This window comes from Peromyscus californicus, unplaced genomic scaffold (genome assembly GCF_007827085.1).
Source record: "Peromyscus californicus insignis strain IS unplaced genomic scaffold, ASM782708v3 Scaffold_14__1_contigs__length_90479793_seg_2, whole genome shotgun sequence".
Classification (NCBI taxonomy): domain Eukaryota; kingdom Metazoa; phylum Chordata; class Mammalia; order Rodentia; family Cricetidae; genus Peromyscus; species Peromyscus californicus.
This window is the reverse complement of record NW_026294436.1, coordinates 60,653,762-60,668,435: the sequence shown is the minus strand read 5'-3', so window position 1 is coordinate 60,668,435 and position 14,674 is coordinate 60,653,762. Positions and strand designations below refer to the sequence as shown.

Here is a 14,674-nt window from a genome sequence, read left to right as displayed (position 1 = left end):
GTGGGCACTGCATGCATGTGGTGCACAACTTTGTTGACTTATTTCCGGTCCCATCAACCTCTTCATGTCCCTTGCTCAGTGCGGCCCGATCCCAACAGTGACTCTTGCGAGCAGGAACTTGGTGAATGAGCCAGCACCGATGCACCCACAGTGGAGAGAAGCCTTACCGCTGTCACGACTGTGGCAAGCCATTCAGCCATGGCGCCACACTGGCCCAGCATGGAGGCATCCACAAGGGTGCTCGGCCCTACCAGTGTGCTGCCCGGGACAAGGCCTTCGGTTGGCAGTCCACACGGCTCAAGCATCGAAGAAACCATAGCCGGGGGGAGCTACACCACTGCCCTGGGTGTGGCGAGGCCTTCCTTCAGTCAGGGATCTTTGCTGGCTCAAACTATGAGAAGTCACATTCAGAGGGACTGGCTAGCTCCGTCCTTTGGACCTTACCGGTAGCCTAACACACTCACCCTAGCTGCCCGGCCTTTCACTGCTAAGTGGCTTTCCGTGTCTGTCAATGGCACAGACGTTCTCAGGTTTTGGCTGTTGTATAGATGATGACATCATCTTGTGCTCTGTGGTTGTCTGTGATCTGTCCTCATCATCTCTGTTTTGGGACTAGGAAGACTGTCATGAAAATTAGCTGTTAATGGGGCTGGTGTGTGGTGATTTGGAGATTGTAAAAGGTTGGGCATTGCTACTACCTTCTCTGCTCCGTTTTTAAAGGGTGGCCTGTTTCCTCGCCCCTGACTAACAAGAGCTCGACTGCCTCTCCACGGACAGAGCCCTTCTACAACCAACTACCTGCCTGGCTCCTGCTGACAGAAAACCCACCCTTCCTTTACAGAACATCATCCTTGCTGGATGTTTCTCTCCTCTTCCATGCAGTGAACCACTGTGCATTTATAGCACATTTTACTTATTTTCTGACATTTAAGACAGAGCTAAGACCTGTAGACAGTGTCTGCCCGAGCTGACTTGTTCAGTGACGAGAATGTTCACAGGGAACTCAGATGTGATCTTTGGATTAGGTCTTTTCCAAATTCATCTAATTTGGTTTGCCGCCCCCCACACCCCCACTCCACCCCACCCCCTTTTGAGGATTGTAAGCCTTAGTCTGTCATCTACCATCTGTATCACAAATGCCTTCACCATCCCTCTCCTTCTGGTCACATCAGATATGCCCCGGTGTGGCTGGTTCCTTCCAAACCTGCCTAGATCTTTGCAGAATATATTGATTACAGGCCCTGCAGCTTCAGCATCTTGCACAGCGTTAAGTCAACACTAAGGGATGTTTTGACCACACTTCAGAGACACACTGAGAAAACCAGGCGGTGGCCTTGAGACCTAAGCATATTAACAATTACTATCCAATAGAGCGCCTCCTACTGCCCTTCCCATTATTTTCAATTTACAGGGACAGACAGGGAAGGCAGCTGAAAAATCTGAAAGCTGGTGATTTATCCATTCTTGGGTATAAATGACTACAGAGATCTGTGGCTTTCCATTTATTTATCTCCATTTTCCATTCTCTACTGACGTTAGAGTCCTTTAGATTGTTATCAGTGTCGGATTTCCCCCATTAGCACTGAAATCCCAGAAATGTCAAAGACAGACTTATTCTTCTATTTAGCTTTCTATGAAAATATAAAAAGCCGAGCAAAAGAAAGTCACAAAGTTAATATACAAAATGCATTTCATTTTAAAAATGGCATTGATAGCACTAACTCTCTCGAATCGGTAAGGTTTTCCTGTAGGCAGCGGAATTCCTCACTCAGTGGAATATTGCTCTCTGAACGTGCGCACACTCAGGCTTGTTAAAGAGCTCATCTTCTGTCTCTGGGGTGAGTTGGATGTTATCTTTGACTGGAGACAGGGGCTTCTTACAAGAAGGAAGCTTTTCAGAATCCCTGCAACAATATAATAAAAACAAATTTGATTTCCAGGAACTGATTGTTAAAGAAGCAACAACCTAAATGGAAAAAATAGGGGCACATAAACCCTTTACTGCATAAATCTATGTCAATTCCTTATGGAGCACATTCAAGGCTTTATTGTGAATACTTCTAATATGTTTTAAATTTTTCTTCTTTGAGCCTCTTCTTGCTTTCAAAAATCACCTTCCAATGTAGATGCTAGTCTATTAGTTTTGGTGTCTTTCCTGGATCTCGCTCTGCAGCCCAGGCTAGCCTTGAACTCACAGAGATCCGCCTGGCTCTGCCCCCCCGAGTGCTGGGATTAAAGGCATGTGCTACCACTGCCCAGTTCGGAGGAGAGCATCTATAATGAGTTATCTCAACGACTCTTAAATTTATTTAATGTTGAAAATTTTCTTCGAAGAAAAGATTTATTTTACTTTTAATTATATGTATGCATTTATTTAGTGAGAGCAGCAGCCCATAGAGGATAGACAGAGGGATACAGTTCCCCCTACAGCTATAGTTACGGGCAGCTGTGAGTTGCCTGGTGTGAGTACTGGTGAGCTGGGAACTAACTCAGGTCTTTGGAAGGAGCAGCAAGTGCTCTCGATGAAGCCTTCTCCAGCCCTTCTTCGATCCTCAGTGTCTGTAACCAGTGGACCCTCTCTGTAAGCACACTTGAATGACAATACTTCCTTGTGTTAGACATCAGTGTCGGCCGGAGAAGCACCAGCTTATAGTTGGGTTTCTTGTACTTCTCAATAAACCAAGTGTCCTAAGGGAGAGCTGGAGTGAGTGGGGACCTGACAGCTGCTGCTTAAGTCACACCGTGGGAGTCTCACAGGAAGCTTCCTTAGCAGTTCCCTACGCCATATTCTAGAACCAGTCATGTTCCTAGAATATTACTGGGGCCCAAACACTGGTTCGTATGGTTACATGTGTGAGCACTTAACCAACACAGAACCCCCTCCAGGCTCCCGCCTAACACTGTTCTCATTCCAGTCCTGAGCAATGAGAAGGAAAGGAACTTCCGGTCTGGAAAAGAAGCTCTAAGCTGGATTGAGAGCTGAAGGTAACAGAAACTGATTCCTAGGAAAGCCCAGAGAGCTGGGGACCGGGCTACACAAGACAGTGCTCTGTCCTGCTTCAGAGAGGAACCAGGAAACTCACTTTTTAAAACCGAAGTTTTTCCAGAGTTCGCTGATCTTTATCTGCAGCCCTGGCTTGTTCTCAGCATCGTGGTGTTTTCTCTTCAGGATGCTTCCTGGCTTCTTGCTCAGGCCGCTGACTCTGGCAGGCACCAGGGGCTTGATCTTGGTTGTAGAAAGAGAGTCCATAGAACTAGACCTACACAGCCCAGGGATCTGAAGATAAATCAGAATTTTTTGTTACTGTTATTTTGCTTGTTAGAGATGGGAGTGTGGGTCTCCCCAAATGCCAGTTTTAACCTTTTGCTCTCAAAGAACCTAAGTGTCCTTTATATACCAGAACAGGAAAAGAACCCACACACAATGCAAAAATCTAAAGCTGTCTGCTACAGAAACAATCAGTTGTGGAACAGGCAACACACTCCTGGCATAAAATTTAAGTTTAAAAAGCGAGTCTCATTCCCTTCCTCTTCACCTTATTCAAGAAGGGCTGCTGGGTTCGGTGCATCCACTAAGAAAGCCACACACACAGAAAACTTCCAGTTATTACTTTGTCTTCCTTGATCCCACTTAATGACACTTCTTGGAGATTCTTGCATTTCAATAAGAAATTGAAGTGTATTGTGATTAGGTCTGTCTGCCCTACCACTATGTGAAGGTAGCATAATCGACTTAGATCTCTCGTTATTTTTGTTTCTACCCAAGGACTGATTTTATTGTTTGTCTGTGACAAGGTCTCTCTCTCTATTCCTGGCTGTCCTGGAATTCGGAGCTCCTCCTGCCTCTGCCTCCCATGTGCTGGTATTAAAGGCGTGTGCCATCACACCCAGCCTTTTAAGGCTGATTTTTCTGTGTGCACAGTAACTGTTTCTTAGGATAGGGAGGGAGGTGGGTGAACAAGGCTTTAAAACTGATCTGGCAGTGCACATAAAAGTTGAAAAATTAAACAAACAAAACCCAGAGCTCTGCCTGGGTCCATGGTGTGAGAGCCAGTTACATTTTAAGTTCTAATTGCTGTGCCTTAGAGATCCATAAAACAAAAATGCCTCTGATCTGCAAGCCCCTTGCCCAAGGACAGATAGTTCCTGAAATGCTGGAGGCTATTGTTTATGGGAGATAACAAGCCACATGTTTTCACCCCCCCTAAACAAGTTTGGTTGATCCATCTGCACCAGATGTGCTTGATCACATGTGGGTAGAAGTTACGTAGCAGGAAATAGGTCAGGATGTATACTTGCTCCTGGGAAATGCAATGAACTATGTATGGGTTTTTCTTCTTAAGCCCTTGCAAAACTTGATTCTGGGCTATCTTCTGGATACCCATCAACCTGGCCAGTATTTAATTAAAGCTTGCTTTAAATCTGGCTTTAAATTGTGGCAGTGGTCTTATTCTTGATCAGTGGGATTAACAGATATTTTGGCAATACACAGCAAATCAATCTCACCCTAGGAATAGTCAATTACCATAGACTTCATTCTCACAGATTAATTAAAAATTTTAGGGTAAACAATCATAAATTGGATTATGTAACATATATAGAAGTACTTATTACTTATGTACATGGAAAAAGATTTTTCAGAAACAGAAGTTCCAACTAACACATTAAACATCCAAAGGTAATATGGTGTCCAAAGAAGTTTGAAAGTGGGTATTTTTTAAATCAGAATATAGATATTTTAATTTAAATTTTTTGTGTATATTTCTCATTTTCTGGCAATAAGTACACACTGCTTCTGAAGTTAAAAATAATTCTAAATGTTTTACCTTATTCCTTACAAGTGTGTCTTTCTTTGAAAAGGGAGGTAATTGTTGCTTGGAGTTCTGACTTCCTTGATTATCAAGTGACTTGTCGTTACAATCCGATTCCTAGATTTCCCAGATGGAAAACAAAAACTTACTTGAGTGTTTTGTTTGTTTGCTTGTTTGCTTTACAAGAAAGGGTTTCTCTGTGTAACAGCCCTGGCTGTACCAGAACTCACTTTGTAGACCAGGCTGGCCACCATACCCGGCTTCCTTGATTTTTTTTTTTAAGATTTATTTATTTATTATGTATACAAAGTTCTGCCTGCATGTATGTCTACAGGCCAGAAGAGGGCACCAGATCTCATTACAGATGGTTGTGAGCCACCATGTGGTTGCTGGGGATTGAACTCAGGACCTCTGGAAGAGTAGTCACTGCTCTTAACCTCTGATCCATCTCTCCAGCCCCTTCCTTGAGTTTTTATGACAACTCAACCAATATTCAACAAAATGTATGAAATGAGAAACTTGGGTAAATAACATAATTTCATGAAAGACATAAAAACATGGGAAATAAAATGAATTAAACAAAGTATCAAAAGGTTTTAGCTGAAGACATATTCCATAAAATATACACTTAGGGTTTTGAAAGCTTCTCATCAGTCACTTCAGGAGCCTGTCACGACTAACACACACATGTGCTCACAGAGCTGTACAAAACCAAGGCAGCTGAAATTCCCACACAGCTGGTCAAAGCATCTCCAGGACCCACCCCTCCCTCTACTGAGGACCTATTGGCTGGTGACAGCTGCTGGAGGAGGGAGAATCATTCTTCTTTGAGGTTATGATTACTAGAGGGTTTCCCATGCTGCACACCTATGCACATACGAGCAGCACTAATTGTACTTCATGGGCTACAAAAAAAAAAAAGGGACAGGAAGTTAGGAGTAGTAGGTGCTGGGGCGGGATATAGGGAGATAAGGGGGGGGTGTCTTGGTCATATTCCTTTGTGTGTGTATGAAACTCCAAGTACGCTAACTCAGAAATCGCTGCAGTCTCCTGCTCTAAGGGGATTCACTCTTACTTGGCAACAGTTCCAAGCTGCTGACCACAGAAAGCTGAACCAGCACAGTCCCACACGCTCTTAGCTGTGCTGTAAGATGGGCAGCATCTTCCTTCAAGATGGGCCCTCCTTTGAGGGCCTTGACAGATGCTCACTTAACGTCAGCAGTGATGTGGAGGACCTCCTCTGCCTCAGTTCCACGGCACAAGACTCTCCACGTAGCCAGACTTCTCCCCGTGCTTATTCCCATGCATCATCAATAGAAAGGCTGGTAAATGAAGGCAGCACTTGGCGTTTCTCTAAGATTTCCTGTATCCTCTCAGGATTCTATACCGTTATCATGCACTTTAACAGTGACTCAAGATTGCCTTATGCCTTACAGACCTTCACATTTCTCTGCCGTAGCTCACAGCAGTGGTATAAGTGGTAAGGCCAATTTCTTTTCTTTTGACATGGTCTCATGCTCTATAGCAAGGTCAGGAACTTATTACACAGACCAAGCTGCCTCAAACTTACATCAACTTCCTCACCCTGCTTCCTAATTTCTGAGATTACAGATGTGCACTATCACATCCATCTTAAATGACTTACTCTTCCGACAGGAGTTTGACATATAGCCCAGGTTGTGGCCAAATTTGCAACCCCCAAAATTTGAGGTTACAGAGCTGCCCCATGGCCAGGCAAACAATTTCTTACAATAGGGTCATGGGTAAGACTTTTTTTTTTTTTTTTGGAGACAGGGTTTCTCTATGTAGCTTTGCGTCTTTCCTGGATCTCGCTCTGTAGACCAGGCTGGCCTCGAAATCAGAGATCTGCCTGGCTCTGCCTCCCAAGTGCTGGGATTAAAGGCATGCGCCACCACGGCCCGGCCGGGTAAGATTCTTAAGATTAGACCCTGGCTAGGTGAATGGCTGGATCTAGTTTAACAATGAACTTTCACCCAAGAGCTCCAACACTGAAGCACTTCAGATGTACACAATGAAAACAGATTTTCAAAACAAAGCATAAAAGACAGCAAAAACAAACAAAACAAGACTCAACAGCATTGTTTGGGAACATTTATAAATCAAAGAAATATTATGCCTAACTATGAATTCAATTTTTTTGAGCATTAACCATCCCTCGTAAGAGGGGTTTACCATATGTGGGGGCAAGAGGACATTCAATGAATGAGTCATCACTTAGTATTTTTGGAGTTTCTTTCCTTTTTTTTTTTTAAGTTTTGTGAGACAGGGTCTTGCTATGCAGCCCAGGCAGGCTTTCCTAGTGCTCGGAGTGCAGGCATGCAGCCTCACACCTGGCTAGGCCTATTTCAACACCACCTTAGGGTAGAAGATGTTTATCCCAGAAGACAGACTGGCTCTCAGCATGAGCAGCCCACAGCGTGGGAGCAGATGAGGATCTCATTATTCAGCTGAAAGCTTACAGAGTAAGTGAAACAGAAAATGTGCTGGGGGAATTAAAAAAAGCTCCCTCTCCTCCAGGAGCTCAGCAGGCTTGCAATGTCCTCCACACAGCAATGCTTCTACGGAAAATGTGTGAGAGCTGGCAACTGCCCTGGTAACTCAAATGGCCCTAAGAGGCAACATTCCATGTAGCAGAGGTTCATGTTCAATGAAATAGACTTCCAGATCACGGGACAGTATTAAACATGGAGCAGCCGGGCGGTGGTGGCGCACGCCTTTAATCCCAGCACTCGGGAGGCAGAGCCAGGCGGATCTCTGTGAGTTCGAGGCCAGCCTGGGCTACCAAGTGAGTTCCAGGAAAGGCGCAAAGCTACACAGAGAAACCCTGTCTCGAAAAACCAAAAAAAAAAAAAAAAAAAAAAAAAAACATGGAGCAGCCGAAGACAAAGCAAGAGACAGGGAGCTGATGAAGCAGTTCCTTGTGTGGGCAGGGCCTGGCAACCCAAGTTCAATCCCTAGGGCATGGTAGAAGGACAGAATGACTCCTATGGGCTGTCCTCTGATTCCTTCTTGTGCACCAGGGCATGTGCCAACATACATACACACACACACACACACTACACACATGTATGTTCATTAGATAAATACATCTAATTAAAAAAAAAGAAAGAAGAGAACGGGAAAGGAAAGACAGAAGCCTCAATGTCAACAGCTGTAGCCCCGATAAGCTCCTAAAGCACTAAACAGGGTCAAGTGGGACAGATTTCCAATTCAAATACATACACTGACTTCAGTTTTCTTCAAGTGGAAATGATTTATCCCCACATTTTAAGGGCTATTTTCTTATGACTGAATCCAAAAGTTTTGAGTATTTTCAGGCTAGCTGGAAGGCTAGGCTGGTAAAGTGAGTATTTTCTCAAGCTATACACATTTATTACGTGCCATACAATATTCAGTATTGTCAAGCAAAGTTTTTCCAAACAGTACCACAATTTTAATTGTTCTTACAATTTGGTAATTATATTTGGTGCAGATAAGACAGTACTAATGACTTTGAGGTAACAGATTTAAACAAAGCTATAAAGCCATTACATTATTTCAAAATATGTTGCTGTGGAATAATGCTTTTGTACACTGGTTTAATAAAACGCTGATTGACCAGTAGCCAGGCAGGAAGTATAGGCAGGATAAGCAGTCAAGGAGAATTCGGGGAAGAGGAAGGCTAAGTCTGGAGACGCCAGCCCACCGACCAGGAAGCAGCGTGTAATGGCACACAGGTAAAGCCATGGAATGCGTGACGACATATTGATTAACAAAATTGGACTGAATTTAAGTATAAGAACTAGTCAGTAATAAGCCTGAGCAGATGGCTGAGCAGTTCGTAATTAATATAAGCCTCTGTGCATTCACTTGGGTCTGAGCAGCTGTGGGATCACAGGGTGGGGTCAGGAAAACTTCAGGTACAAATGGCGCCCAATGGCTCGAGTTTCTACCTATAACCTGATAATACTTAATAAGCAATTCTAAACGGAACCAAAAACAGGTTCCTGCTTCATGTCTCATGCGGGCGGTGAGATGCCGCAGCATTTGGGCTTGATCGCAACATGATGGAGGCATGGACCTACTGCTTCCCAGAGTCACTGGTGAGCATGGCTCCCCCAAAGCTGGCGATGAACTTACTGCTGCCATGTTGGGACGCTTAGATGGGCGGAGCAAGCAGCCAAGGCTACAGCCTTGGTTCTAGTCATGCAGTTTAGCAGTTTAAAAAACTCTCCTGGTCACAGAAAGATTATAGATTCACAATAAGACAGATTCAGATTAAATAAAACTTTAAACAGTTTACAATGTATGCAAAAAATGTACATAGGCTTGAAAGAAGGAGGAAAAGGAAGATAGACAGTTAAATAAATAAATAAAGTTTTAAAAAATGAAGTCTTTAAAGAGACAGTAAAAGTAATATAAAAAATAAGCCATGTAAAGATGAAAAGCACATAGACAGTCTGGATTATATTGTCTTTGGGATTTTTAACTGCAGAGAGACATTTGATTGTAAAAGCTGCTGAGTTAAACCAAGATATATATTTTAAAGATATCTTGAGTTCAAAATTTATGTCTAAGGATGTGTTGCTTTAGAAAAGAGGTTCTGCTTTTGTTTCCACAGGAAGCAAGAGGCTATGGATTTGTTCCAGGTTAAAATGGATCAGATTTGATCAAGCCAGACATCCTGAACCTTAACAGATGGTACCTATCAACAAAGGTTATAGCCACTCTTCCCAGGACTTGACTATCATCTCGAATTTTCTCAGGATCCCCATAAGACTACCAGCACCCCCTATCAGCAGGAAGTAGCCTAGAAAACTATGCCTACATTCCCAAAAATATGGATTATGGATGATTGTCTTTGTTTAGGTTGTTGGTTACAAATTGTTATTGATTATAAATGCAATCTCTTTCTAAAGAAGAAAAGGGGATAGTATAAATATGACAGGATAAAAAGGTGGATTGTTGAACCTATTTTTAATTAATTAATTAATTTATTTATTTTGAGACAGGGTTTCTCTGTATAGCTTTGAGCCTTTCCTGGAACTCACTCTGTAGTCCAGGGTGGCCTTGAACTCAGAGATCCGCCTGGCTCTGCCTACCAAGTGCTGGGATTAAAGGCGTGCGCCACCACCGCCCGGCTTTGAACCAAACTTGTTTAAAATGTTTTACATTGGTATACATTTTTTTTTTAATTTTTTTAATAACTGAATAAATAACTTAATTATTATGACAACAAGATTTATAATCTATCCCTTGGGATAGTTTTCACTGAAAATAAAAAATAGTTACAATGAATAAATACATTCTTACAAAGGCAAATCGTGACGACATTTTAGTTTATTGATACAAATTTAAAGTTAATTTTGTTATACTGTATATGTATTTCTACTCTTGTTTAAGGTATTAAGGTTTGTGTAGCTTATTTAAATTGTAATGGATAATTAAGAAATACAGATTAATAATTAGTCTTCTATGATAGTCAAACTTATAGTCATGTTAAGTTTTCTAGGTATATATAGATATAATTCAATTAGGTAGGTAATCTTCAAATACTTCAAAGACCTACAGAATATAGCATTTAAAATGTTTTAAGAACTTAGACTTTCTGGACAGTGAGACACATCTGCTCCTGGAAGCACTTCTTCACTTCAAAGAGGAAGATGGGCATTGAAGACACTCCATATAGAGTTTGTCTTCTTCTTGGCAAAAATAGCCATTTGGGCAAGAAACTGTTCTTGCCTGGACTGCCTGACAAAATGTTGTATCGAGTGGACATGCAGGACCTATAGAAAGGTGACCACTGAACTTTCTTTTTTTTTTTTTTTTTTTTGGTTTTTCGAGACAGGGTTTCTCTGTGTAGCTTTGCGCCTTTCCTGGAACTCACTTGGTAGTCCAGGCTGGCCTCGAACTCACAGAGATCCACCTGGCTCTGCCTCCCGAGTGCTGGGATTAAAGGCGTGCGCCACCACCGCCCGGCCCACTGAACTTTCTAAGGTGAGATGGTCCTTCAGGTTCCTGCTTTACAGAAGAAACTGCCAGACATTCTACAGGACACAGAGAGAAGCAACTGAGAGACTCTAGGCCTATAGGCTGAAAAATGGATGCCCCAACATTGCAGAAAAACTTTGGGTAAATATCCAGGTAGCCAGCTGTCTCTGTCATTTCCAGAATTTTGGAAATTGCTTACAGTGCATTTCCTATTTACTTAGGTAATATTATATCCTTCTGAGGTCTTTGATGTAGTTGAAGACTAGATAGTTATAATTTTCCTTAGTTATGATAAAAGATAAGTTAGATATGAAACCTTAGACTCACAAATATAGGATAGATAGGATATCTTCTTTAATTTTGCCAAATATAAATAGACTAGATATTGTAACTGTAATTCTTGCTTGATAACTATTTTGTTATATATAATTTTACTATGTTAAAGTTAAAACTTTCCTTTTTAATTAAACAGAAAAGGGGAAATGCCATGAAATAATGCTTTTGTACACTGGTTTAATAAAATGCTGATTGACCAGTAGCCAGGCAGGAAGTATAGGCGGGATTAGAAGACAAGGAGAATTCAGGGAAGAGGAAGCCTGAGTCAGGAGACGCCAGTCCACCGACCAGGGAACAGCATGTAATGGCACACAGGTAAAATCCTGTGGAACACGTGGCGACATATTAACACAATTGGACTGAATTTAAGTGTAAGAACTAGTCAGTAGTTAGTCTGAACTAATGGCCAAGCAGTTCCTAATTAATATAAGCCTCTGTGCATTCACTTGGGTCTGAGCGGCTGTGGGACCACGGGGTGGGGCCAGGAAAACTTCAGCTACGATACATCACTGATTTACGAGTAATATTCAGTTAAGGCTTTGATGCCAGTTAAATCAGTGCCAGAAATAAAAAGAAATTGAAGTCAGAATAAAATGTTTAATATATATATAAAACGATTAAATGCTTTTAAAATTTCAAACAAAAGAAAAATTGCTATTATGTTTTGTTATAAAGGAAGTTTACCAGAAACAAAAAAAGAATAAAGGAAACTATTTCCAAAGTACTAAGATACAATGAACACGAAAACATTAACATACCCATTCCTTCATACACTATGAAATGCTAGCTGAATTAAAATTTATACTAACTATCAGTTCATCTCCTGGCTATCACTGCTTAGAAGACAAGGGTGCGGCACTCCAGTCCTAATCAGTGGAGTGTACAGCCATCCAGGAAGTACAAGTGTAGGTGTCCAGGAGCAGAAGGAATGAAGGACAGAGAGGCCCTTCATGTGAATAAAACTCAAGTTTTCCAACAGGAGGATTTTGTTTTTAAATGACTTACTTTTGTCTTATGTGCATTGGTGTTTTGCCTTCATGTATGCCTGTGTGAGGGTGTCAGATCCCCTGGAACTGGAATACAGACAGTTGTGAGCTGCCATGTGGGTGCTGGGATTGAACCCGGGTACTCTGGAAGAGCAGCCAGTGCTCTGTTGGGGATTCTGCTTTCTTTCTGTATGCTGTGAATGTGTTGCTCTGATTGATCGATAAATAAAATGCTGATTGGCCAGTAGCCAGGCAGAAAGTATAGTATAGGCAGGATAAGCAGAGAGGAGAATGCTGGGAAGTGGAAGGCTGAGTCAGGAGATGCTGCCAGCTGCCGCCATGAGAAGCAAGATGTAAAGTACTGGTAAGCCACGAGCCATGTGGCAACGTATGGATTAATAGAAATGGGTTAATTTGAGATATAAGAACTAGATAGCAAGAAGCCTGCCACAGCCATACAGTTTATAAATAAAATAAGTCTCTGTATGTTTACTTGGGTCTGAGTGGCTGCAGGAGCCAGGTGGACACAGAAAAACTCCAGTTACAGTGCTCTTAATCACTGAGCCATCTCTCCAGCCCCAGAAGCACAGGAGAATTCTGAATAAAAATTGAGAAAGCCAGTTCATTTCTACAGTGTTGGCAAAATTTCCTCAACTGTCTGATCAACATACCACTTTTTCCTGCATTTGAGTCTGAAAAAGACTGCAGGAACAGACTCACCTCTGAATCTGAATCCTTACTGGAAGGCTGGGAAAAGTTCGATGCATTTAAACTCCATAGTGAGTCTATGCTTTCCTGAGATTGTGAGGACCAGCCCACCTCAGGCAAGGGCTGAGACTTAGCACTTGACATTTCACTCTTTGAATGACATGTGTCAGTCACTGCACAGGTCTCGGGCAGACAGGTCTCGCTCTTTCTTCGGAACTGCTGTAACACAGTGCTTGGAGAGGGACTTGGAGTTCTTGAAAAATGTCCAAGCGTTCCTGACCAACTGAAACAACTTCTTAGTGTCCCCAGAGTGGGCGGGGAAACAGTCCCCACGAATTTGCTGGTCTCGGAAGACTGAGCCTCATCATCAGGAGACACAGTCTCATTGCCTGAGACCTGAGCACTTGGATCCTGTGTCCTACTTACGTCAACCAGCTTCTGGCCCTCTGTGCCTGGACAGTTGGATATTCTGAGGCTATCTGTGCCTTGACAGTCTGATGCTCCGAGGCCCTCTGTGCCTTGACAGTCTAATGCTCCGAGGCCCTCTGTGCCTTGACAGTCGGATGCTCCGAGGCCCTCTGTGCCTTGACAGTCTGGTGCTCCAAGGCCTTCTGTGCCTGGACAGTCTGGTGTTCTGAGGCCTTCTGTGCCTTGACAGTCTGGTGCCCTGAGGCCCTCTGTGCCTTGACAGTCTGATGCTCCGAGGCCCTCTGGGCCTTGACAGTCTGGTGCTCTGAGGCTGGTAGTGGCTTTGCCTCCAACAGCAGTTTCATTTAGAGGTTGAATGCTTGCTTTTTTTGGTACGTAGTCATCAAAATTTGGAGAACTGCAAAAAAATCTAACAAGAAACAGGAAGACAGGATTATATCTTTAGTATATTACCAAGATTCAAATATCTACTTTCTTACATAAAGACTACAAAGATCTTGAATTTTAATTGAAGTTTAAATCTTACTTTTTTGTTTTGTTTTTTGAGACAGGGTCTCTTTACATAGTACTGGCTGTCCTGGGGCTCGAGATGTAGACCAGGCTAGCCTCAAACTCACAGAGAGATCCACTTGCTTCTGCCTCCCAAGTGCTGGGATAAAGACTTGTGCAGCCTGCCTGGCTGAGGTATAAATTTTATTATGATAACATGCACATCTTTAGAAAGTTATTTATATGGTAAAGCTTTACATAGAAGACAGAGTCCAGGATTCCTAAATCCCTGCATTTGGGAGACAGAGACAGGGGGATCTCTGTGAGTTTAAGACAAGCCTAGTCTACACAGTTCTAGACCAACCAGAAAACAAAACAAAACAAAAAAAACCCCCAAAATCCTGTCTCAGTCCTCCCCAATTAGTCTATGGTGTTGTTTAGTTTATTTCTAGATCCTGAAAGATAAACTGAAATATTTATAGGAAAGGTGTGGATATTAATAAAGATAATTAAGACAAGACTGATTGATCAATCAGCTCCTCAAAATACCATAAGAGGAGAAACCATGGGAAGCGGAAAGAGAAGCTAAAAGAACACAACTCTGACCACACAGCGTGCCCACAGGGGTTACAGTCCTTCTGTGCTCGGGCGGATGCATGTGCGGATCCCAGAACTAATGGTGTGGACAGGAACAACAATGCATTCTGGTCTGAACTAAGGTGTGGTGAATCATATGGACTAGAAGTCACCTAGGAAAGCAGCCTCTGTACATGCTTGTGAGAATCCTGTGGACGGGGCTGAGGGAGATGAAGACTCACACTAACTGTGGGTGGCAACATTTCACGGGCTACAGTCCTGAACTGAGCACAAAGGAGACGGAGAGCTGGGCAGTCACTGTCTCCCTCTTCCTGACCTAGGTGCCAT

The 14,674-nt window shown here is 42.7% G+C and overlaps 1 protein-coding gene across 1 annotated transcript in view; it reads right to left on the bottom strand.

Annotated features, from left to right (window-relative positions):
• Positions 1–1,469: 1,469 nt before the first annotated feature.
• Exo1 (exonuclease 1) overlaps positions 1,470–14,674 on the bottom strand; it is a 30,336-nt gene continuing 17,131 nt past the window's right edge. Inside the window, exons 12-15 of the mRNA XM_052737719.1 lie at positions 12,845–13,670; positions 4,827–4,928; positions 3,084–3,277; positions 1,470–1,904 (exon numbers count right to left, since the gene is read on the bottom strand). Coding sequence (XP_052593679.1) covers positions 1,769–1,904; positions 3,084–3,277; positions 4,827–4,928; positions 12,845–13,670 — 1,258 coding nt within the window. The 3' untranslated portion in view covers positions 1,470–1,768. The remainder of the gene's footprint in view (positions 1,905–3,083; positions 3,278–4,826; positions 4,929–12,844; positions 13,671–14,674) is intronic.